The sequence below is a fragment of the Cucurbita pepo genome, chromosome LG13, assembly GCF_002806865.2.
Source record: "Cucurbita pepo subsp. pepo cultivar mu-cu-16 chromosome LG13, ASM280686v2, whole genome shotgun sequence".
NCBI lineage: Eukaryota > Viridiplantae > Streptophyta > Magnoliopsida > Cucurbitales > Cucurbitaceae > Cucurbita > Cucurbita pepo.
In genome coordinates this window covers 840452-858685 of record NC_036650.1, presented here as the reverse complement: position 1 = coordinate 858685, position 18234 = coordinate 840452, and the positions used below count along the sequence as shown (strand labels likewise).

At 35.4% G+C, this 18234-nt stretch overlaps 2 protein-coding genes and 1 long non-coding RNA gene across 9 annotated transcripts; 2 read left to right on the top strand and 1 right to left on the bottom strand.

The window, feature by feature from the left end:
* Positions 1–2826: 2826 nt before the first annotated feature.
* On the top strand, positions 2827–4310 carry LOC111808459. The gene is made up of 3 exons (XR_002817079.1): positions 2827–3028; positions 3300–3399; positions 4114–4310. It is a non-coding gene; the product is annotated as an uncharacterized LOC111808459 (long non-coding RNA).
* Positions 4311–6530: 2220 nt separating this feature from the next.
* Positions 6531–9463, top strand: LOC111808247 (dual specificity protein kinase splB-like). 3 transcript variants are annotated; one of them, XM_023694115.1, is made up of 3 exons: positions 6531–6952; positions 7065–9023; positions 9106–9463. In XM_023694115.1, the coding sequence occupies exons 2-3, from the start codon at positions 7148–7150 to the stop codon at positions 9222–9224; spliced, it is 1995 nt and encodes a 664-aa protein (XP_023549883.1). In that variant the 5' UTR covers positions 6531–6952; positions 7065–7147; the 3' UTR covers positions 9225–9463. The 3 variants fall into 3 exon arrangements, with proteins under 3 accessions (XP_023549883.1, XP_023549882.1, XP_023549884.1); XM_023694116.1 differs by lacking the exon at positions 6531–6952 and having other exon boundaries at positions 7101–7174; positions 7264–9023; XM_023694114.1 differs by having other exon boundaries at positions 6531–9023.
* A 655-nt stretch (positions 9464–10118) lies between these two features.
* Positions 10119–17452, bottom strand: LOC111808444 (protein SPA1-RELATED 2-like). 5 transcript variants are annotated; one of them, XR_002817077.1, is made up of 9 exons: positions 17065–17452; positions 15057–16578; positions 14427–14584; positions 12476–13307; positions 11675–11821; positions 11158–11475; positions 10988–11047; positions 10605–10899; positions 10119–10397 (listed from the first exon to the last, which is right to left on the bottom strand). XR_002817077.1 is itself a non-coding variant. In XM_023694426.1 (9 exons), exons 1-9 carry the CDS (start codon positions 17109–17111, stop codon positions 10708–10710), a joined length of 3171 nt encoding a protein of 1056 aa, XP_023550194.1. In that variant the 5' UTR covers positions 17112–17452; the 3' UTR covers positions 10136–10707. The 5 variants fall into 5 exon arrangements, 4 of the variants coding, with proteins under 4 accessions (XP_023550194.1, XP_023550191.1, XP_023550193.1 ...); XM_023694426.1 differs by having other exon boundaries at positions 10136–10899; positions 15057–16364; positions 16470–16578; XM_023694423.1 differs by having other exon boundaries at positions 10136–10899.
* Positions 17453–18234: the final 782 nt, after the last annotated feature.

The window sequence follows — 18234 nt, the reverse complement described above, 5'->3', positions numbered from 1 at the left end:
TATTGACCACGAAATATTTGTTTCTATGTCCGAATCACACGTCAAATCACATAACATAAAGTTGATATATTTATTTTCATAATGTAAATTCCAAATAATATCCATTGACATTATGTAATTGCATTATTTATGTGTAATATCCCTATTTACTTTATAGTTTATGAAAGAACACGACAAAAATATACCTTTTTTGCAATATATAAAATAAAACATATAGATTGCATTTATGGAAAATTAAGGATGAAATTTTAACTTAAAAAAAAAAATTTAAGAAATTCCAATGGTAGAGGTCACGAGACTCCATTGGTCCATCGTTGAAAAAGGACGATATTTTTTGTTTGTTTGAATTGACTTTTCAATATTTAATTTTGAAGGAAAAAAAAGATAAATCGAATAAAATTGGTAATGTTCGAAAACTAATCAAAATAATTTTTTAAAATAATAAGTTTGAGAAAAAAAAAAATCATTTTTAATGAAACTCTCGAACTCAAATCTTAGAAAATGGTTTTTTTGTGTGTGAATCCTTTTGAAAATTTCATAATATATAAAAATGACCAAAATGCCCTTTCACTATCTCTCGAGTCTAAACAATTTTTTTAGGTAATCCAAACAAGCACGTAAAAATGTTCATTTAACCTGTGATGACACGACCCTTCTTCAAACGAGACTGGAAATTTAGAGGTAGTGGAAATAGCTTTTTTTGCCCATTAGCTAAATATTTTTCTTTTGAACCGCACTCATCGACCTCTTATTGATAGGTGACTGAATTGTATGAAAACGATATTAAACCTATCTCAAACTCGTCCTCTAGAGTTACTTTGATTAACGAATATGATATATATATTTTGNAAAAAAAAAAAAAAAAAAAAAAAAAAAAAAAAAAAAAAAAGATATTTGTGAATTCCGATGCACGTAGGCTAATAGTGAAATTGATGGCTATTTTAGTGGCACAAAATTCCAAAGGTAAAAGAAAGAATGATGTTTGAATGAATCAGGGCCGTACACGTAATGTCGGTCAGTTTTAACGGTTTTCCAGTCCCAATTTCCCACTGTCGTTGTCCCCTTTCANATTATTATTAATAAATGTAGACTTTATTATTATTATTATTATTCACACTCATTAAATGGCTTCATTACTTTACACTTAATTATTTCNATTTTTCCATTTGTTTAAATTTTCTCTCGACACAATTTCCTCCTTCATAATAATTTAATTTTTAGTTTTTAATATTTAATGATTTATTATAATTTTTAATTTAGTAACAATTTTCAACAAAAAAAAAAAAAAACGGTTAAATCATAATAAGAATTTGTAAGATATGGAAATAAAATTACTAAAATTTTTAAACGATGAGGTAAATTTTCACCTAACTATTTTTTAAAATTAGATTTAAATTTTATGATATAATTTTACGAATATGAAAGTTTATATTTAACAATTATACGTACATGAATGAACTGAAACTACCAATGAAAGCAGTCTTTAGGATAAAATGACTAAAAAATTACTATTTATGCCAACAATGTTAGCCTCCTTTTTGTGGAACAAATTTTACAGGTGGATGACTGGACATTATAGTATTAATCATGTGAGACGCAGGAGGCGAGATCACTTAAGATCGAATTTGAATTTTGAATCCTACTACAAATCCTTGACACGAGTCACGATGTGATTTAAATATTAAAATAAGTATTTTTAGAAGCGAGAGATTTAAATGCATAATTATGAATGAGTACCCATAAGTGCATAAAAACTATAGAGAATTAAATATTGACGGCTATGAATGGTGAATTATGTCTTTATTCTTTACCATTATTTTTAAATTATGGGCAACAATTAAAAAAAAAAAAAAAGAAACTTTTATGTTTTTCTTCAAATAAATGCTTCTATTATAACACCGTGATATTACTTACTTCAGATTTTCTTGAATTAAAAAATCTCGAGTCAGCTAAAGTCCGTGCTACCTTTAAGCTTTAACTCATTTGTTAGTATAACTAATATTTATAGCGATCTCGAACATAGGTTTCTTGAATAGTTGATCTTTCTTCCCGTTTTAAACTAAAGATTGTTGTAATCATCTTAGAAGAGATGTCTCCGAGATTAATTTCTATTTTCTTCGAATAAATTTTAATATAATCGTAAATAAGAGCTAAAAAATTGAGATATGATATTTATTATTATAGAGAAATAAAAGATTTAATTTTTTAGTTGAAAAAATAATTTAGATATGCAGAAAATAAATAGGCATAAGAGCTGTCTCTTTCGCCGTCATTATTATAATAATAATAATAATATNGATATGCAGAAAATAAATAGGCATAAGAGCTGTCTCTTTCGCCATCATTATTATAATAATAATATTATTATTATTAATAAATGTAGACTTTATTATTATTATTATTATTATTCACACTCATTAAATGGCTTCATTACTTTTAATTATTTTGGCAATTCCCTAATAATGACAATAATGAATGTNATTATTTCGGCAATTCCCTAATAATGACAATAATGAATGTAAAAAAAGAATGTTGAAAAATACTATTTTAGTCGTTTGAAAATAATAATTACAATAATAAAATCTTAGTTTGGTCTTAATAAATACATATTGTTTGTTTTATTATAAATTAATTAATATATTATTATATTTTTGTTATGAAATATTAATGAATGTTTTATATATTTTTAATAAAAATTATCTATTTGGGCCAATTTCTGATTTGGGCCCATTCGTGAGGCCCTATGTTTTGTTTTTGTCCCATCTGAAAAGTTGCAATTTAAGCCATCGTGTTGGCTCGCACGTGCGAACCCATTCTCCAGAAAATTTTGGAATTTGCGGAAACCTATTCTAATAGGCGCGGCATTGTTTTCGATTCCTTGTTGATTTCCGCCATGGATGAACATCGATCTCAGCCGGTTTGCGCTCAGGAAGCTCTTGGTTTGCTTAATTGCGTTACGGAGTCTCCCTTCGATCAACAGAAATGCTACTGTCTCCTTCATTCTTTGCGAGAATGCGTGATTAGCAAGGTTGTCATTCCCTCTCTTCAATTTTCCCTATGACTTGTTTGTTTATTTCCATGTTCTTGTAATCAATTGGTGCTGTTTATTGAATTTTCGAATTAGGTCGTCTAGCTCTCGGAATAGGATTTGCCGAGTATTTGTTGAAATTTTGTTGCGTTGTTCTCATCGGAGTTCAAATTGTGATTCACTTATTATGTTTGGATTGAAATAGTTCTTTAAGTGTTCTGGAATGACATTTGATTTCATGCGAATTTTCTTTGAATCGTTCCTTCGACAGAAAGTGAAGAAGTTCTCTCTGGCTGATGAAGAACAAACAAAACAAATGAAGAAGAATGCTTGAAGGAATTTTGTAAGAGAAGGATATTGTTCATCTTAAAGTAAGTTCTGTTGTTGATTGTATTTGAAGTCTTCCATTTCTAGGAGATATTTATACCTTTCCTTCCAATTTACTGAGAATTGAATTCTATCAAAAGAGTGACCATTGAGTTCATCAATAAATTGTGTTACTGAAATCTCAAAGATTCGTCTATTCCCCTTTCTATCAGGTTCTTCTAACAAATCCATCCCTCTCATTACTCAGCTATATACTTAGAACGAATTTCTTGAGAAAAACATTAGTTATCCCAAGAAGCTTATCTAGATCAAACTTGTTTCATTTATAATTTTGTAAGTGTAGGGATCAAATAGACACAAACCTCAAATCTTAGAGAGATTTATCAAAAATAGGCATAAGCATTAAACAGCAAGCATTCAAATTAGAGGTTTGAAAGTTTGTAGTCCAAAAAGATAGTCTGCATTATGATTGCATTCTTCTACATGTAAAGCTCAGTTCTTGACATTAAACNAAAAAAAAAAAAAAAAAAAAAAAAAAAGTGACAAATTCTTGAACCCCATGTTCAAATTCCAGCTCTGTGATATCTGAATCTAGTTATTTTGTGGATGAAATTTAGAAACTGATAGAAAGGTCGGCTGAATGGATAATGTAAGTGAGCACCAAGGCCAACAGCATCAGTACATAGGCAATCCCCTGGTCTATGCTTGTCCCTGCAAATTAGCATAACAATAATTGTCATCATTTATGAAATTCATAGGTGGAGAACTTGAAAATCATGATTCAAATGAGGAGGAAAAGAAGAAGAAGAAGAACTAACCATCGCTAGCAGCAGGAGGTTGGGCCGGAGCCAGAGATTGAGCACAAGCAGGGAGAAGCATAGCCAAAACAAAAACAACACCAATGAAGACGCCAAAGGGGATCTTATTAGCAACGACCGCCATTGTTGAAGGAAGAAGAAACTTCTAGGTGAAAAAAACAAAGGTAATTGAAATGGAAGAACGAAATCTCTCTCTGCAACGTCTCTCAGAAATGGAAGAAGTTGAGACGAAACCTCCTGCAGGGGCTCCGGAGAGCCGCAGCAGAGAGAGATTAAATAGGCCGAGTGATGATTTGAAGCTGTCAAAAGGGAGGGGTGGTTGAGGGCCACCGGCCAGTTGACAGTTCCGGAGACAGCGACGACGGCGTGGCAATGGCGGTGTGGCTCTCAATCAAATGAGGCTCTGGATTTTATAGCGCCCATTTGGTCTCAGGCCTTATCGTTGCAACTGCAATGGCATGTAAATCGCTGGTTTCAAAGCTTCTTTTTTGGGGGTTTGTTTGAAATGGTCAATGGGCTTCATTTGGATTCTCATGGTTCGTTTTTCTGTTTTTTTCCTCCCTCTTTCCATTATTTTAGACGTCCATCCTGAATTTTGCCATTTATTTTCTAAATATTTCTGGTTAATTACAATATCTTAAAAATATATATATATATATATATATATATATATATATATATATATATATATATATTTTTGTATATTATATATTAAANTTTTTTTTTTTTTTTTTTTTTTTTTTTTTTTTTTTTTTTTTTTTTTTTTTTTTTTTTTTTTTTTTTTTTGAGCATTGTTAATGCCGTGGATGAATGGAAATCGTAATTTTTAAATTAAATGCAAAACTTACGACTATCTGTTTTAAGTTTTATTTTTTTCTCGAGAAATCGAACTATATCGACAGTCCTTCATACAAGTTTGTTGCTAGGAGTCCCGTAGAATCTCTCATCAATAGAGGTTTACTGACTGACTAAGCTCTAGTTATCGATGTTTTATCCCTAATACTTAGATTGGTAAAATAAACTTTATTTGATCATTTAAGAATATTTGAAATTGAATTTCTAATTTATACGAAAAGTTACCTATATTTTAAGTTATGTTCGTATTGACATCCATTTTTTATATTAAGTGTCGGTTTTGGAATGGGCTTCAAATTGTTGTTCTCAAGAACATGTAACGACGATTTTGGAATGAGCTTCAAATCCATTTTTCTACTTTTCTACACATAAATAAGTGAATTGTATCTCACTAGATTATGTTCTCAACTTCTTATTTGATCAAGTTCCTAAAATGATAGACACACTAAATCGGCAGTAAGATTGAGTCGCATATGGTTATCCTGTTAAATATTAATATTTCGATTAAATAATTTGTGAGGAGAGATTGAGTATTTCATGATCTAGCTTTATACAAACTCATTAGATAGTATACTCCCATTTACATGCCTCCACATGAACGATTTAGATCAATACATTTGTAACAATTATAAAGTGGGTCGTATTAATAGTATTATTAAGGTTGGACACTCAACTTTATTCATATACTATAAACTCTCTGATACTCCCCATTTCAAAGGAGATCGCCCGAGACACTCGCCCACATTGTGACACACGTATGTGACACATGGTAGCTCACTTAGGCCATAGGGCCTAGGGGCAGTAGAGAGCTAACACCATGCTACCCTTATAGTATGTTTTGAGTCATTTTCAATTTTCCAGGCATAAACATGATTTTGGTAAATGGTCATACAGTATTGTGCAGTGTTCGTCCAGTGTCCGATTGACACCAAATTTGGCGAGCATTCATATTTCGTATGGATAGACTTAACTCCAGAACTGCATGCCCAAATTTCTTGTGAAACCCCGACTTTTGAGGTTAAGGCCTGGGACCCTTAACCTTCGACCTCTCATCCATTCTTCAGTGAACTTCTAACTAGTCCATGTTGTAAAATTATCTACGTGACACTTTCTAATTAGTCCACAGTTTGAAAACGCGTCTATTAAGAGGAGATTTTCACACCCTTATAAGCAATAGTTAGTTCCCCTCTTCATCTGATATGTGATCTCACAATTTACTTCCCTTAGAGGCCAGCGTCCTCACTGTCCAGTGGCTAGCTCTGGTACCATTTGTAACCGTCCAAACCCACCACTAATAGATATTTTCGCCCGTAATACCATTAACGCGTCTATTAATGAAAAAGTTTCTACACCATTATAAATACATTTCCCGTTACATATTCTCGAACTAAACCGAAAAAAAATAGCAAATGCTTAAGAACTTGTGTACGTTATACTAAGACATTTATCACTGAACTTGAAACGCCGCCGTAATAGAGAAACAAAACGATGCCGTTTGTAAATACGAAAGCGGCGGGAACATGTTTATAAGTGCTTGCTAATAAAACGGAATTTCAACGGCCACGCCTCCATTTTTTCCAACTAAAATTTGAAGCCCATTCCGAAATCGTCTTCCTATTGATTTTGATTAATTTCTCGTACGACTTTGATCAAGTTTGTCGTTACAGTAATCCGACAAGAAACCCCATCTTGAGATTTCCGTTCTTGTTTCTTTTCCTCGGTTTCTTAGCGGTTTTGGCGACGTAATTACACCATTCATCGATCAAAAACCGCCCTCCAGGTGTTTGATGAATTGCCCCAATGAGAAATTGACTCCCAAACTCAGATTTTCGTTTTTTCTTTGAGTTTATAACGAGGAATTCGATTCCACTGGGTAGCTTTTGGATGCTTGATTCTGAAATTACACGGGAATTTTGAAGGGAAGGTGTTGTTTTCGTTTTTGTTTTGTTTATTGAGACTTTTTGAATTCGTTGATTGTTTCTCTTTGATTGATACTCTGCTTATAGCTTCTCATTGTTGTGTGATTGAATCTCTAGGCAGTTGCATAGTCGGAACGGATATTAATCTTCGTTCGGGAAACGGTTGCGTGCATTGGTGGAAGCTTCCTCTCTGAGCCGGAATGGAACAATTCCGGCGCATTGGAGAGGTATTGGGAAGCTTAAAGGCTATAATGGTGTTGCAAGATGATATTCAATTCAACCAGAATCAATGTTATTTACTGTATGACATGTTTAGTTTGGCTTTTGATACCGTTGCTGAAGAGATCAGGGATAATCTGAAGCTTGAAGAGAAGAACACAAAGTGGAAAGCTCTCGAACAGCCATTGAAGGAACTTCATAAGGTCTTCAAAGAAGGGGAGCTTTACATTAAGCAATGCATAGATTCCAAAGACTGGTGGGCTAAAGTAATCACCTCCCATCAAAACAAAGAGTGCATTGAATTCCACATTCACAACTTGCTTTCCTGCTTTCCTGCTGTCATTGAAGCGATCGAGATGGCTGGAGAGATATCCGGGCTCGATCAGGACGAGATGGAGAAGAAAAGGCTTGTACTTACCAGGAAATATGATATGGAATGGAATGACCTCAAACTGTTCCATTGGAGATTTGGGAAACAATATTTGGTACCTCCAGGAATCTGTAACCGGATGCTGAGTGTTTCGAGAGAAGATCGATGGCTGCTGGTCGAAGCGCTCAAGGAGAAGATCAGCTCACCAGAAACAGCTTGTTCGAAAAACGAGCAGCGCCTCGGTGAGTTGTTGATAAAGAAACTAAACAACTCAGAATCATTGAATGCAAAGCTTTTCCCTAGCTCAGTTTTGTTTGGAACAAAGGACTATCAGGTGAGGAGACGGCTAGAAGGAGGGCAGTATAAAGAAGTCCAATGGTTTGGGGAGAACTTTTGTCTGAGACAGTTCATGGCGGAAGGTAAACAAATAGATTCAGAGGTTCAAACTGTTCTATCACTTTCACATCCTAATATTATTCAATATCTCTGTGGGTTTCTGGATGAGAAGAAGAAAGAGTACTTTCTTATAATGGAATTGATATCTAAGGATCTTTCTTCCTGCATGAAGGATAATAATGGAGCCAGGAGGAGAATCCTGTTCCCTCTCCCTGTTGTGGTTGATATCATGCTTCAAATTGCTAGAGCCATGGAATACCTTCACTCCCAAATGATCTACCATGGAGATTTGAACCCTACCAATGTGTTCTTGAAGCCAAGAAACTCCTCAGAAGGCTTGTACCTTGTAAAAGTCGCAGGTTTCGGTTTATCATCCGTCAAGAATCCACCTCCCAGGAGCTCAACAGATCAAATGGAAACCAACCCTTTTATCTGGCATGCCCCAGAAGTTATGGCAGAGCAAGAACAAGGTCCAGTAAGGAAGACAGAGAAAGCAGATGTTTATAGTTTTGGTATGCTTTGTTTTGAGCTTTTGACTGGGAAAGTTCCATTTGAAGATGGTTATTTACAAGGGGAGAAGATGAGCCGTAATATCAGAGCAGGAGAGAGGCCTCTCTTCCCATTTCCAAGACCTAAATGTTTGGTGAGTCTTACCAAAAGATGTTGGCATTGTGACCCTTCTCAGAGGTTGTCTTTCTCTTCGATATGTCGAATTCTTCGCCAAGTGAAGAAGTTTCTGGCTATGAACCCGGAAAGCGATCGGCCCAAACTACAAACGCCTACCGCCGATTACTGCAACGTCGAAGCAGGAGTTGCAAGGAAGTTGTCCTTTGATGGGGTTGGAGATTTGTGTTCAGTTTCACAAATTCCATTCCAAATGTTTGCTTATAATCTTGCAGCGAAGGAGAAGACTTGGGAGTCTGGAAGTGATGTAGATGAACCAGTTTGTGTAATAGAAGATCCATTCACCATGCTTGCAAGTGATACCAGATCACTTTATTCTGATACGAGATCTATCTATTCTGAAGCTCCACCGAAGAAAATGCTAACTACAAAGAAACTTCCACACGCAAAGATCAGAAAATGCACAAGTAAGATTTTTGTTTCCTTCAAAACTGTACGTTATGAACAGATTGGCTATAACTACTGAAGCTTGTGGTTGGTTTTACTCAGGAACTCCAGAAACAAAAACACGAACGACTTCGAGACCTCGAGTATCGAAGACGAATAGAAATATCCCGCTACCATTTTTGAGCCCTCTGAGTAAGGGAAGAAGAATGGCCATGTCTTGAACTTGGAGATTGGCTAGCTTATCTTGCTTCTTCAGAGAAGGAAGCCTTTTTTGTAGAGCTTTTCTTCTGCATTGTTGTGAAATTTCAGGCATTGTTCAAAGTCATATAGAGCACAGATACTTCATTTGTTTTCTTTTCTCTTACAGAAACAGTCTTGGTATTAAGTTCATGTTAGCTTCTTGTAATCAAGCTCTGTAGTCTTTGGACATCTTAGAAAGAATAGCAGATTCTGTTTTTTCTTTTCTTTTTTCAACTCGTAAGAACATGGCAGTAAAGCTTTTAAGTTCGGGTTCTTTTCTGTCAGAACTTGTAAATTTTTCTCAAAACGGGGTCAGAAAGCTTCTATTTCTTCTCAAAACGGGGTCAAAAAATGTATGCTGAAGCTGGAGCATACATTGCCCCGATGTAGGCGACACGGTTTCAAATTATCTTAGTTCAATAGTCTATCTGTTGGGTTGATTAGGTAAGTTATCCCACTTAAGTTAAATTAATCCAGTCAAAGTCCGAGATCTTTTATTATTGTACATCCATCTTAAAAGTAAAAAATTCAAATTTCCATACCGCGATGTTAGACAAAAAGAATATTTATGTTCAGGCGTTCGAATCTGGAAACTGTTACTTTCACAATGTCAAATGATACTTTCACAATGTCAAATGAACAAGTGCACGACATTAAACTCAAAAACGAAATTTATGTTCAGACACTCTGAGTTCAAGGAAACTGTTGCGACGAAACTGTTGCTTTCGCAATGTCAAACGAACAAGGGCACAATATTAAACTCAAAAACAAAAATGTGTTCAGACGCTCGAGTTCAGGGAAACCGTTGCTTTCACAATATTGAACAAATGCTAAATAAATGAAATGGAAAGTTATGGGTAAATATATGGTCTGTAACAAGAATACTCCATGCTTAGATAGAGCAGCCAAAGGTAAAATTGGTCTCCCATATCCATTCTGTCTAAATAAACTCATAATTCAGCAACAAATCAAAAGAACACAATATAGAAAAAGAAGCGACCTAAAGAGACAAAATTTGAGAGTTCATTACAAAACCTTATCTTGAAATTAGCACAAATCCTTGGAAAGCTCAAGGAGAAAATCACAATCCAGAAGAGGAAGTGTTCAATCTCAATATGCAACCATTCTGCTTCTTATGCAGCTTTTATAACTAGCTGTTGGGTAAAATTACAATCACGAAAAGAATCGAATAAATTATCAGTTAGAACAAGTGTATACTTCAGACACATTTCTTTTTAATATATACAGTCACAAAGAGACAGCTTTTCAATCATATCATTCCATATATTGAATCGATATCTCAGCTTATATATAACTCAAGAAAAGAAGGAAATATGAGATGAAAATGTAAATGATGTTACCATTTTGTTACTTATTCTCAGAATTGAGCTTCAGATACTGTCAAATCCACGAGCTGTAACGTGACCAAATTGGTCGAGTTAATTAGAGAATCGGTTTTCACACTCAAACCATTTGCAGTACTTTTATACACCCGCTTGAGTTGGCTGCTACAACCATGTCAGATTTTCCTCTCCAGCATACACTTGAAACGAATTGTCCATTGTCGTCCTCCGTCTCTTTACCCGAAATAGGGTCGACAGAACCGAACTTATAGGAAGTCATTGGCATGGGCAGAGATCTATGGTACGCATATACCTGAAAGAGTTTAAATATGCAATCTTAGCAGTGTATTCCACTATTTCTCAAGAGAAAATGGGTATCCAAAGAAAGATAAAGAACATACTTCATTTGTTTCTGAACCACAAGCGATGTAGCCATCGAAAACGGATAGACCCACGAAATTCTAGCAGTGGAGAAGACCAGAGAATTCAGTAAATCGAAGAACAAATAGAATGAAGAAGCTTCTATATTCTTAATTCAAAGGAAGGCATAGAGAAGAAAAAAGAGACAAACTTTTTCATTAGTGTGGCCACTGAGAGTTAAACTACAAGGATTGGTAGACAAGCCAGTAGGATTGGTTCTATTAAGGTCCCACAGCTTCAATGTGTTGTCTGTGGACGCAGAAACAAGGGTCTCCGAGTCCAAGAATTTCACATAGCTTACAGCTTTCTCATGCCCACCCAACACACACCAGGGGGCTTTAGTATTACGTAGATCAAAGCAATAGGTTCTGTAATCGGCAGACCCAAAAGCTAGCAAATGAGTTGAGTGAGCAGAGAACTGAACACAGCAGACATTTGCTATGTTCCTGATTGTGCCCAAACATTTTTTCTGCAGTAAAATAATGCACAAGGATCAATCTATTTTCTTGGTGATCTTAAGAAAGAGTGAAGCTTCTCTTGCACAAACCCTTACAGTAAAATGAAGCGTTACTCCCCCTCCAAATCCTGGAATTGGGCATTACATTGCAAATAAAAGTAAAAGCAAAATAATCCACAAGGTTCAAGAGAGAGAGAGAGAGAAGGCATGCCTCATTTATGCTCCAAAGTTTTACAGCACAATCGTCACTTCCACTGGCCAATTTTGTAGGATGAACTTGTGAAAAGTCAACGGACCACGCCCTCTTCTCGTGTTCTTTGAATTGAGAAACCTCTTGACCTACAGTTGCATCCCACAACTGGAAATCCATTCAAGAAAAAGGAATTCTGAGTGATACTTCAAACAAAATAATAATAATCAGATTAATTTACAGGTTGAATCTCTTAACTCAGTTTTTGTTTGTTTGGTTCCTCAACTTGAAAAAACATGTCTAAATAGGCTCAAGGTTTATGTATATTTAGTCCCTAGACACTAAATTGAAAGTGACCTTATATACCAGTTAATTTTTAAAAAAATTAATATATCAAATACAAATTCAGAAGCTTACTAGACATTTTTGAAGATTAAAGACTTTTTAGAAAAAGTTGAAAGTAAGGGCATTATTAGATATTTCAAAGTCTCGGAATCTTTTAGACACAAAAACTGAAGGTTTAGGGACCTATTAAACGCTTTTTTTAAGGAACGATTTAGACACAAGTAGAAAACTTCATAATTTAACCTAATAGTAATAACTGTTAAAGGCTGTAGCAGAAGTCCACATTTGATAGCACACTGACCAATGAGGAAGCAATAGTCTTACAATTCTTATACTGACCAGGCAGACCATGAGGAAACAATACTCTTAAAATTCAACAAAATCTCAATAACCAAGGCATTACGAAGAGGGAGACACGGTGCCTGCAAGGCCGTGTCTTCGGAATTTCCATGTTCCATAACCATGCAGGAAACATACCTTAACAACACCGTCGTAGTCAGTTGAAGCCAGATAATTCCTGATGTAGCTATTCCAGCAAACACAGCTAAGCTTTGATCTATTAAACATTTCAACTGCGGGATAGTGAATATCGACCGAATCACTAAAGAGTGAGTTAAACTCAAAAATCCTTATTTTCTTTGACACTCCAGCAGCAGCAAAATATTCCTCATCCCGATCAAAACTCAAGGAACAGATTACATTCGAGGAACTGTTAAAATCACCGTTTCTCAGTACCCCACGTACTTCGAACTTGCTATAGCGAGAATACTTGCAAAACCCATCAAAAAAGGCACCCAGACGATCACCGTGACTCCTCTCATCATCTTTTTGTATTAGATAGCAGTTTTCACGAGCTCTCAGTAAATCTTTATCTGTCCGAATTGCTGGGTCATTCTTAGAAGGATCTACTTTTGATCTCATGGAAAAATAAGCACTTTCAAGCTGACTTATATTTTTTACAATTCTCTCTTCATTGATATGTGATATTGTATACACCTGCGAGAACCCATCTGAGTTTAGACATCCTCCATGATAGATCGAACTATCCCTTCCATTCAGGGTATTAGACAAGCTAGATTTATCCAAGGCTTTGGCTGAACTGTGCCTTTTATTGACTTCTTCGATATCTGATTCTAAATACCGTATGTCTTCCATCAACTTCGAGGCATGTTTCCGCTTTTGTTCATTCAATGATGTGAGAAACTGCAATAATAACTCTGATTCAGCATCTTCCTCGTCAATAGATGTTGAAAGCTCTGCTGCCGGAACATTTGCTATTCCATTGATTAGTTCTGATTCTAAAATTTCCCTGTTCATCCAGAAATTACAAAAATCTGGTTATGTTACACAAACAATTAATAGATATCACAAACAATGAAACCAGTTAACCATCAATAGAAGTCTTTTAAAAAAATAACCATCAGTAGAAATAACCAAGTGATATTAATAGAAATCCAGTTAAATTACTTTTNTTTTTATTTTTATTTTATTTTATTTTTATTTTTATTTTATTCCTANTTACTAAAAATGGTCCCTAAAATAGACAGCCGAAGTTCATTTTGACTAGAAGTTAACATAGCACTGTCAGCTAACCATAAACCCTCTCATAGTATACAATCCAATTTGCCCTCATTTTTTTTCCTTTCAGAATTCCACTTTTCCTTTCCTTCACCGGCAATAATAGATTACAAAAATTAGCCTAATTCTGAATCCATCCGGACCCAAATATATACAAAATTCTGATATTCCATCTATATGTACTTCAATTTGTCAAATATCTTCCAGGCTTACAATTTGAAAAATAGCCTTAATATTGAAGCCATAAAAAAAATGTCACCCAAGCACATCTTGATAAATTTGCTGCCACATCCATGATCAGTAGACCTTCATTAGTTGTAAGAACCATTGATTGGGATAAACTATAGGGATGAAACTGAAATCACGGCCAAAGTAAAAGGGAAAAAATAGTAATTTAAGCTACAAACTGTAAGAGATCACCAAAATGAATCAGATGCTAAACCTTCATCTCTTCTGAGATAGTTTCTCATGAATGAAAGAATTTTGGTTGCCTGAGGTTGAAAGATCTAGTAGGATGTAACAAAACATTTCCAACTTTACAGGTATTTGAAAATCAAAACCAATAGGGGCAATAAGGGGAATAAATATTGTGCTTACCAGAAGAGAGAGTGATGATTCAACTAAATTAACGAACTTAAGTGAGTAATTATATATGATCTAAGATGTCTGTATGTCCTTATCTAGATTGCATGTCAATGAGATAACTGACAAGCTTCAGAGTTATTAAGCCCCTTTCGGCCAGGACACTTAATGGAAAATCATGAAGGATGACACTCTAAATAAGTAAGCATGTCGTTTTCATTCAAACACTAAGATTTGTGATCTGAGGTAAACTATACTTCATTATTACCTTGTGGTTGGACGAGATGCAGGCTCAGGATGAAGTAGCCAAAGACAAAACCCAACTTCCTTCAAATTATCTGCTAGAAAGTTAGGCGGAAGAATCCTCTCCCTCAAATTTGACATAGCTGCAACAAGTGCGCCATCTGATTCAAACTTTCCAAGTAACTGAAATAAATAAAGTAAATTCATTTATGGGGCATTTTCAGGGCTGCTAGAAAGTAATAGAGCAAAAGAGAGGGAGAACACCCCCCCAACCACCCACCCACACACCACCACCAGTACCACCACAGAAAACAAAAAAAAAAAAAACAACAACAACAACAAGAGAGGAGGAAAAAAAGACACATAAGGCTAAACTTGACAGAAGCTATTAATCAAATAGCGTAAATAAAAATTAGAATTCTATGCATAGCTGCACATCGTAGGTTGTTCAATTTTTTGAGAAACTTTGTACTTATCAACAGTTTCACTGAACCCTTATCAAGAATAATTAAAACTTCTTAACTTTCTAGTTCATGGATATTGGATAAAAACTACTTTAACCCAAATTTATTGATAGAAGCATATTCAACATACTATGAAACAATGAAAACACAGTCAACTTCTTCATATCAATTAACCACAACTATCTTCTCACCTCAAAAAGAAGAACACCAAGAGAGAATATATTTGATTTAGGTGAGCAGCATCCTGCATTAAGTTCCTCTGGACTTGCATACCACTTCTCTTCCAATAGGCCACTTATTGGAGTCAGGGAAGAATCGTATGCACAAGGGCCAGCAGGCTTGCTCCTAACCCCCTGTTCAGCAAAATGTTCATTATAATTTTCCGAAGCATTCTTATTGCAGACCCTCGTATTTGCAGTTTCAAGATTGACACCAGATTCTAAAGGAAAGTGAGGATGTTGGGCCATAAGACTCATATTCTGGACATCTTTTTGTTTTTTTGGAGATACACCAAATGACAGAAAGTTCCCTTGCTCTAACGGCCTTTTCTGAGTCTGATGGCTATCTGAACACTGACTATCTTTAACCATTAGACTTTCCGCTGTTTTTAATTGAATAAAAGTTCCAAAGTACCTTATCTCGTTCTTCGTCAATATCCTGAAAGAACGTGGACGTAAGTCATGCAACAAAACCCCCCGTGCATGATAACGATCCACCAGCTCCACTACGTGCTTAAATATATACAAGCATTCGCTTTTATTTACTTTGTGGTGGGGAACTTTAAGCCAATCTCTCAGACTAATGCCATCTAAAGCAGAACCCCGAAATTTACGCTCAGATTTCCTATTCAAGGAGGGTATGACAGGCTTAATGTCATGCTGTAATGATGAGTCAGATGCCAATGTAATGCCACCAGCATTCCTTGCATTCTTAGGGTTTCTATGTTCTACATTAAAGCCCTCCAGTGGTATACCTCTACGAATGATTCCCTTCCCCTTCAAGGTATTTTTAACAAAAAATTCAGGAAAGCCCGATTTTGATAGAATCTTGGTCCGAATGCTGCCATGAGCATCACCACCCTTATTGTCAATAGCCTTCGTTTCTTCCAATTTCTCTCCACAATCATTACGATTGGCTCTTCCAGCGAAAGCCTCAGGAAAAGATGTGTACCCACCGGTCTCTATGCCAGGGGTTACTGTCTGACCATTGTTCTTGTAAGAAGTATCCATACGTGAACTCCCACTGCCTGAACCACTTGCCAGCTGGTAAAGATGCTGCCACTGATTATGCCTAGAAAGCAGTCGTGCTCTATTGTTCGATGGACCAATAATTGCTAAATTGGAACCGTTGTGATTTTTCACAGTTAGCTCTTCAACCATTACGCCAGCATCATCCATACACTGAGGACTGCACTCTGGTTGATCAGATAATTTCACAGTGTTTTTACACCTACTCAGATTCTTACCCTCTAAAATTTCAGTAAATTCATGAGGATAATCCTGTGAATAGCCACCGTCAATGGGTATAAGCATTTCTTGTGATTCAACCACGTTGGTATTTTCAGGTTTCAGTGAAAACTCATTCTCCTGAGCATCTTGCCTAACCTTATTTTGGACATGTGCATCCTCCGCCGCCTCCAATAGCGTCATTTCCTCACTCATTTCTTCCATTCTCTCCAGACTAACTTCACATTCTTTCACGTACTTGCCTGCCCTGCTACCACAAATAGAATATTAAAAACAGAGAACCAATTTTTTTCAAGTCCTCTGTAAGGAAAGAACCGTAGCAACTAACAGATTTAAAGGTACAGCACAATCCGGAAACATAGTTCATTCAAAATGGTTGAGCAGCAGAAGCAGGAAACTCGAGGTTAAAGAAATGCAATGATTCATTTACACAATTGAACTAAAATAACGTCCCGTTGACACCCACAACAGGGAACAGCCCACCCACAAAAGCATCAAAAAGAATGTGGATTACACTATCCATTCCCTACCTTCAATCATTACGAACAGGAACACCAAAACACAAAAGAATCAATAAACACCCAAATTCAGTACAATAAAAATCAATTCCCCTAAATAATTTTTTTAGAAAAAAAACCAACAATGATCCATCTGGGGAATCAGAATAGAATTTAATTGGGAAAAAAAAAAAAGTGAACATTCCAAAACTCGTGCATATAGCCTTAATAGTTACCGATAAGAACTCGCCTCTAACCTGCTCCGAGCACGAATTCCCGGCATCTGTCAAAATTAAAACAGAAAAACTGCAATAGAAACACTGCCACCTCCATCCACAAACCATCTTCACTTTCCCAGCCGCCAAACAGTAATGATTTCCCCACCAGAAATTTGAAGGGGGGAAAAACACTCAATTAACAATCTACTTCAGCAATTATCCGACAAACCACGCCAAAACAACCAACGAACAGAAAATAAACAAGAAATTAAGCAGAACAAAAACCCTAGATAGCACTGAGAAGAAGAAAGCAGCAAAAAAAAAAGAAAATTATAGAGAGAGATACGTGTGACACAACGGCCAATACAAAGCAGAAAAGCAAAATATCTTTTCTTTCTCATCCGCAACAAAATTAAAATAAATAATCTTTTCGTCGTAAATTTATGGCTTAATTTTATTTTTTAACCCAAATTAAAAAATATAAAAATAATATATATATTTCGAAGGGATCATGCTCTCCTCACGTGCCTCTCAGAGTTAGGTCTGGGTTTGAAATTTGGATTAATTAAAATTAAAAGTCATAATATTGATACAATTTTTATTTTTTTTATGATAATCTTTTCTTACTGTTATGAATGAATTTTCATTGTAACACTAAAGTATATTGAAAGAACTATAGCTTAAAAAATAATATTAAAGCACGTACTACTACTAATAATAATAATATATAATAATATATTAATAATAATCCAGCTCTTAGGTTCAGAAGATTTTAACTATAGGTGGTGGTGAAGCCACGTCGGTGAGACAGGGTGCCGCCGTGGAGACTCGGCCAACTCATCGAACCGGCACAGATTTGAGAGGGGAAGTGAAGTGGACACGTGTAAATCATCTAATGGTTGGATGATGCTAAGTATGGTCCCACTTGATTATATTTATTTTATTTAATAGGTCTCCTACCATCCTAAATAAAGACAATATGTATGCAATTTGACTCTAATTTTGGTTCGAAATTATTTGTGTTTACTCAAATTTGTTTGGACCAACTTGAAATTCAGATTAGTTGGGTTGATGACTCGAGTAAGTCAAATAGAAATCACAACTCAACCGTCTATTTTTTTTGTTGAGTTAAAACTCAAAAGGTTAAATATTCTTAATTTTGTTGTAATTACGATTGTTCAGTTGATT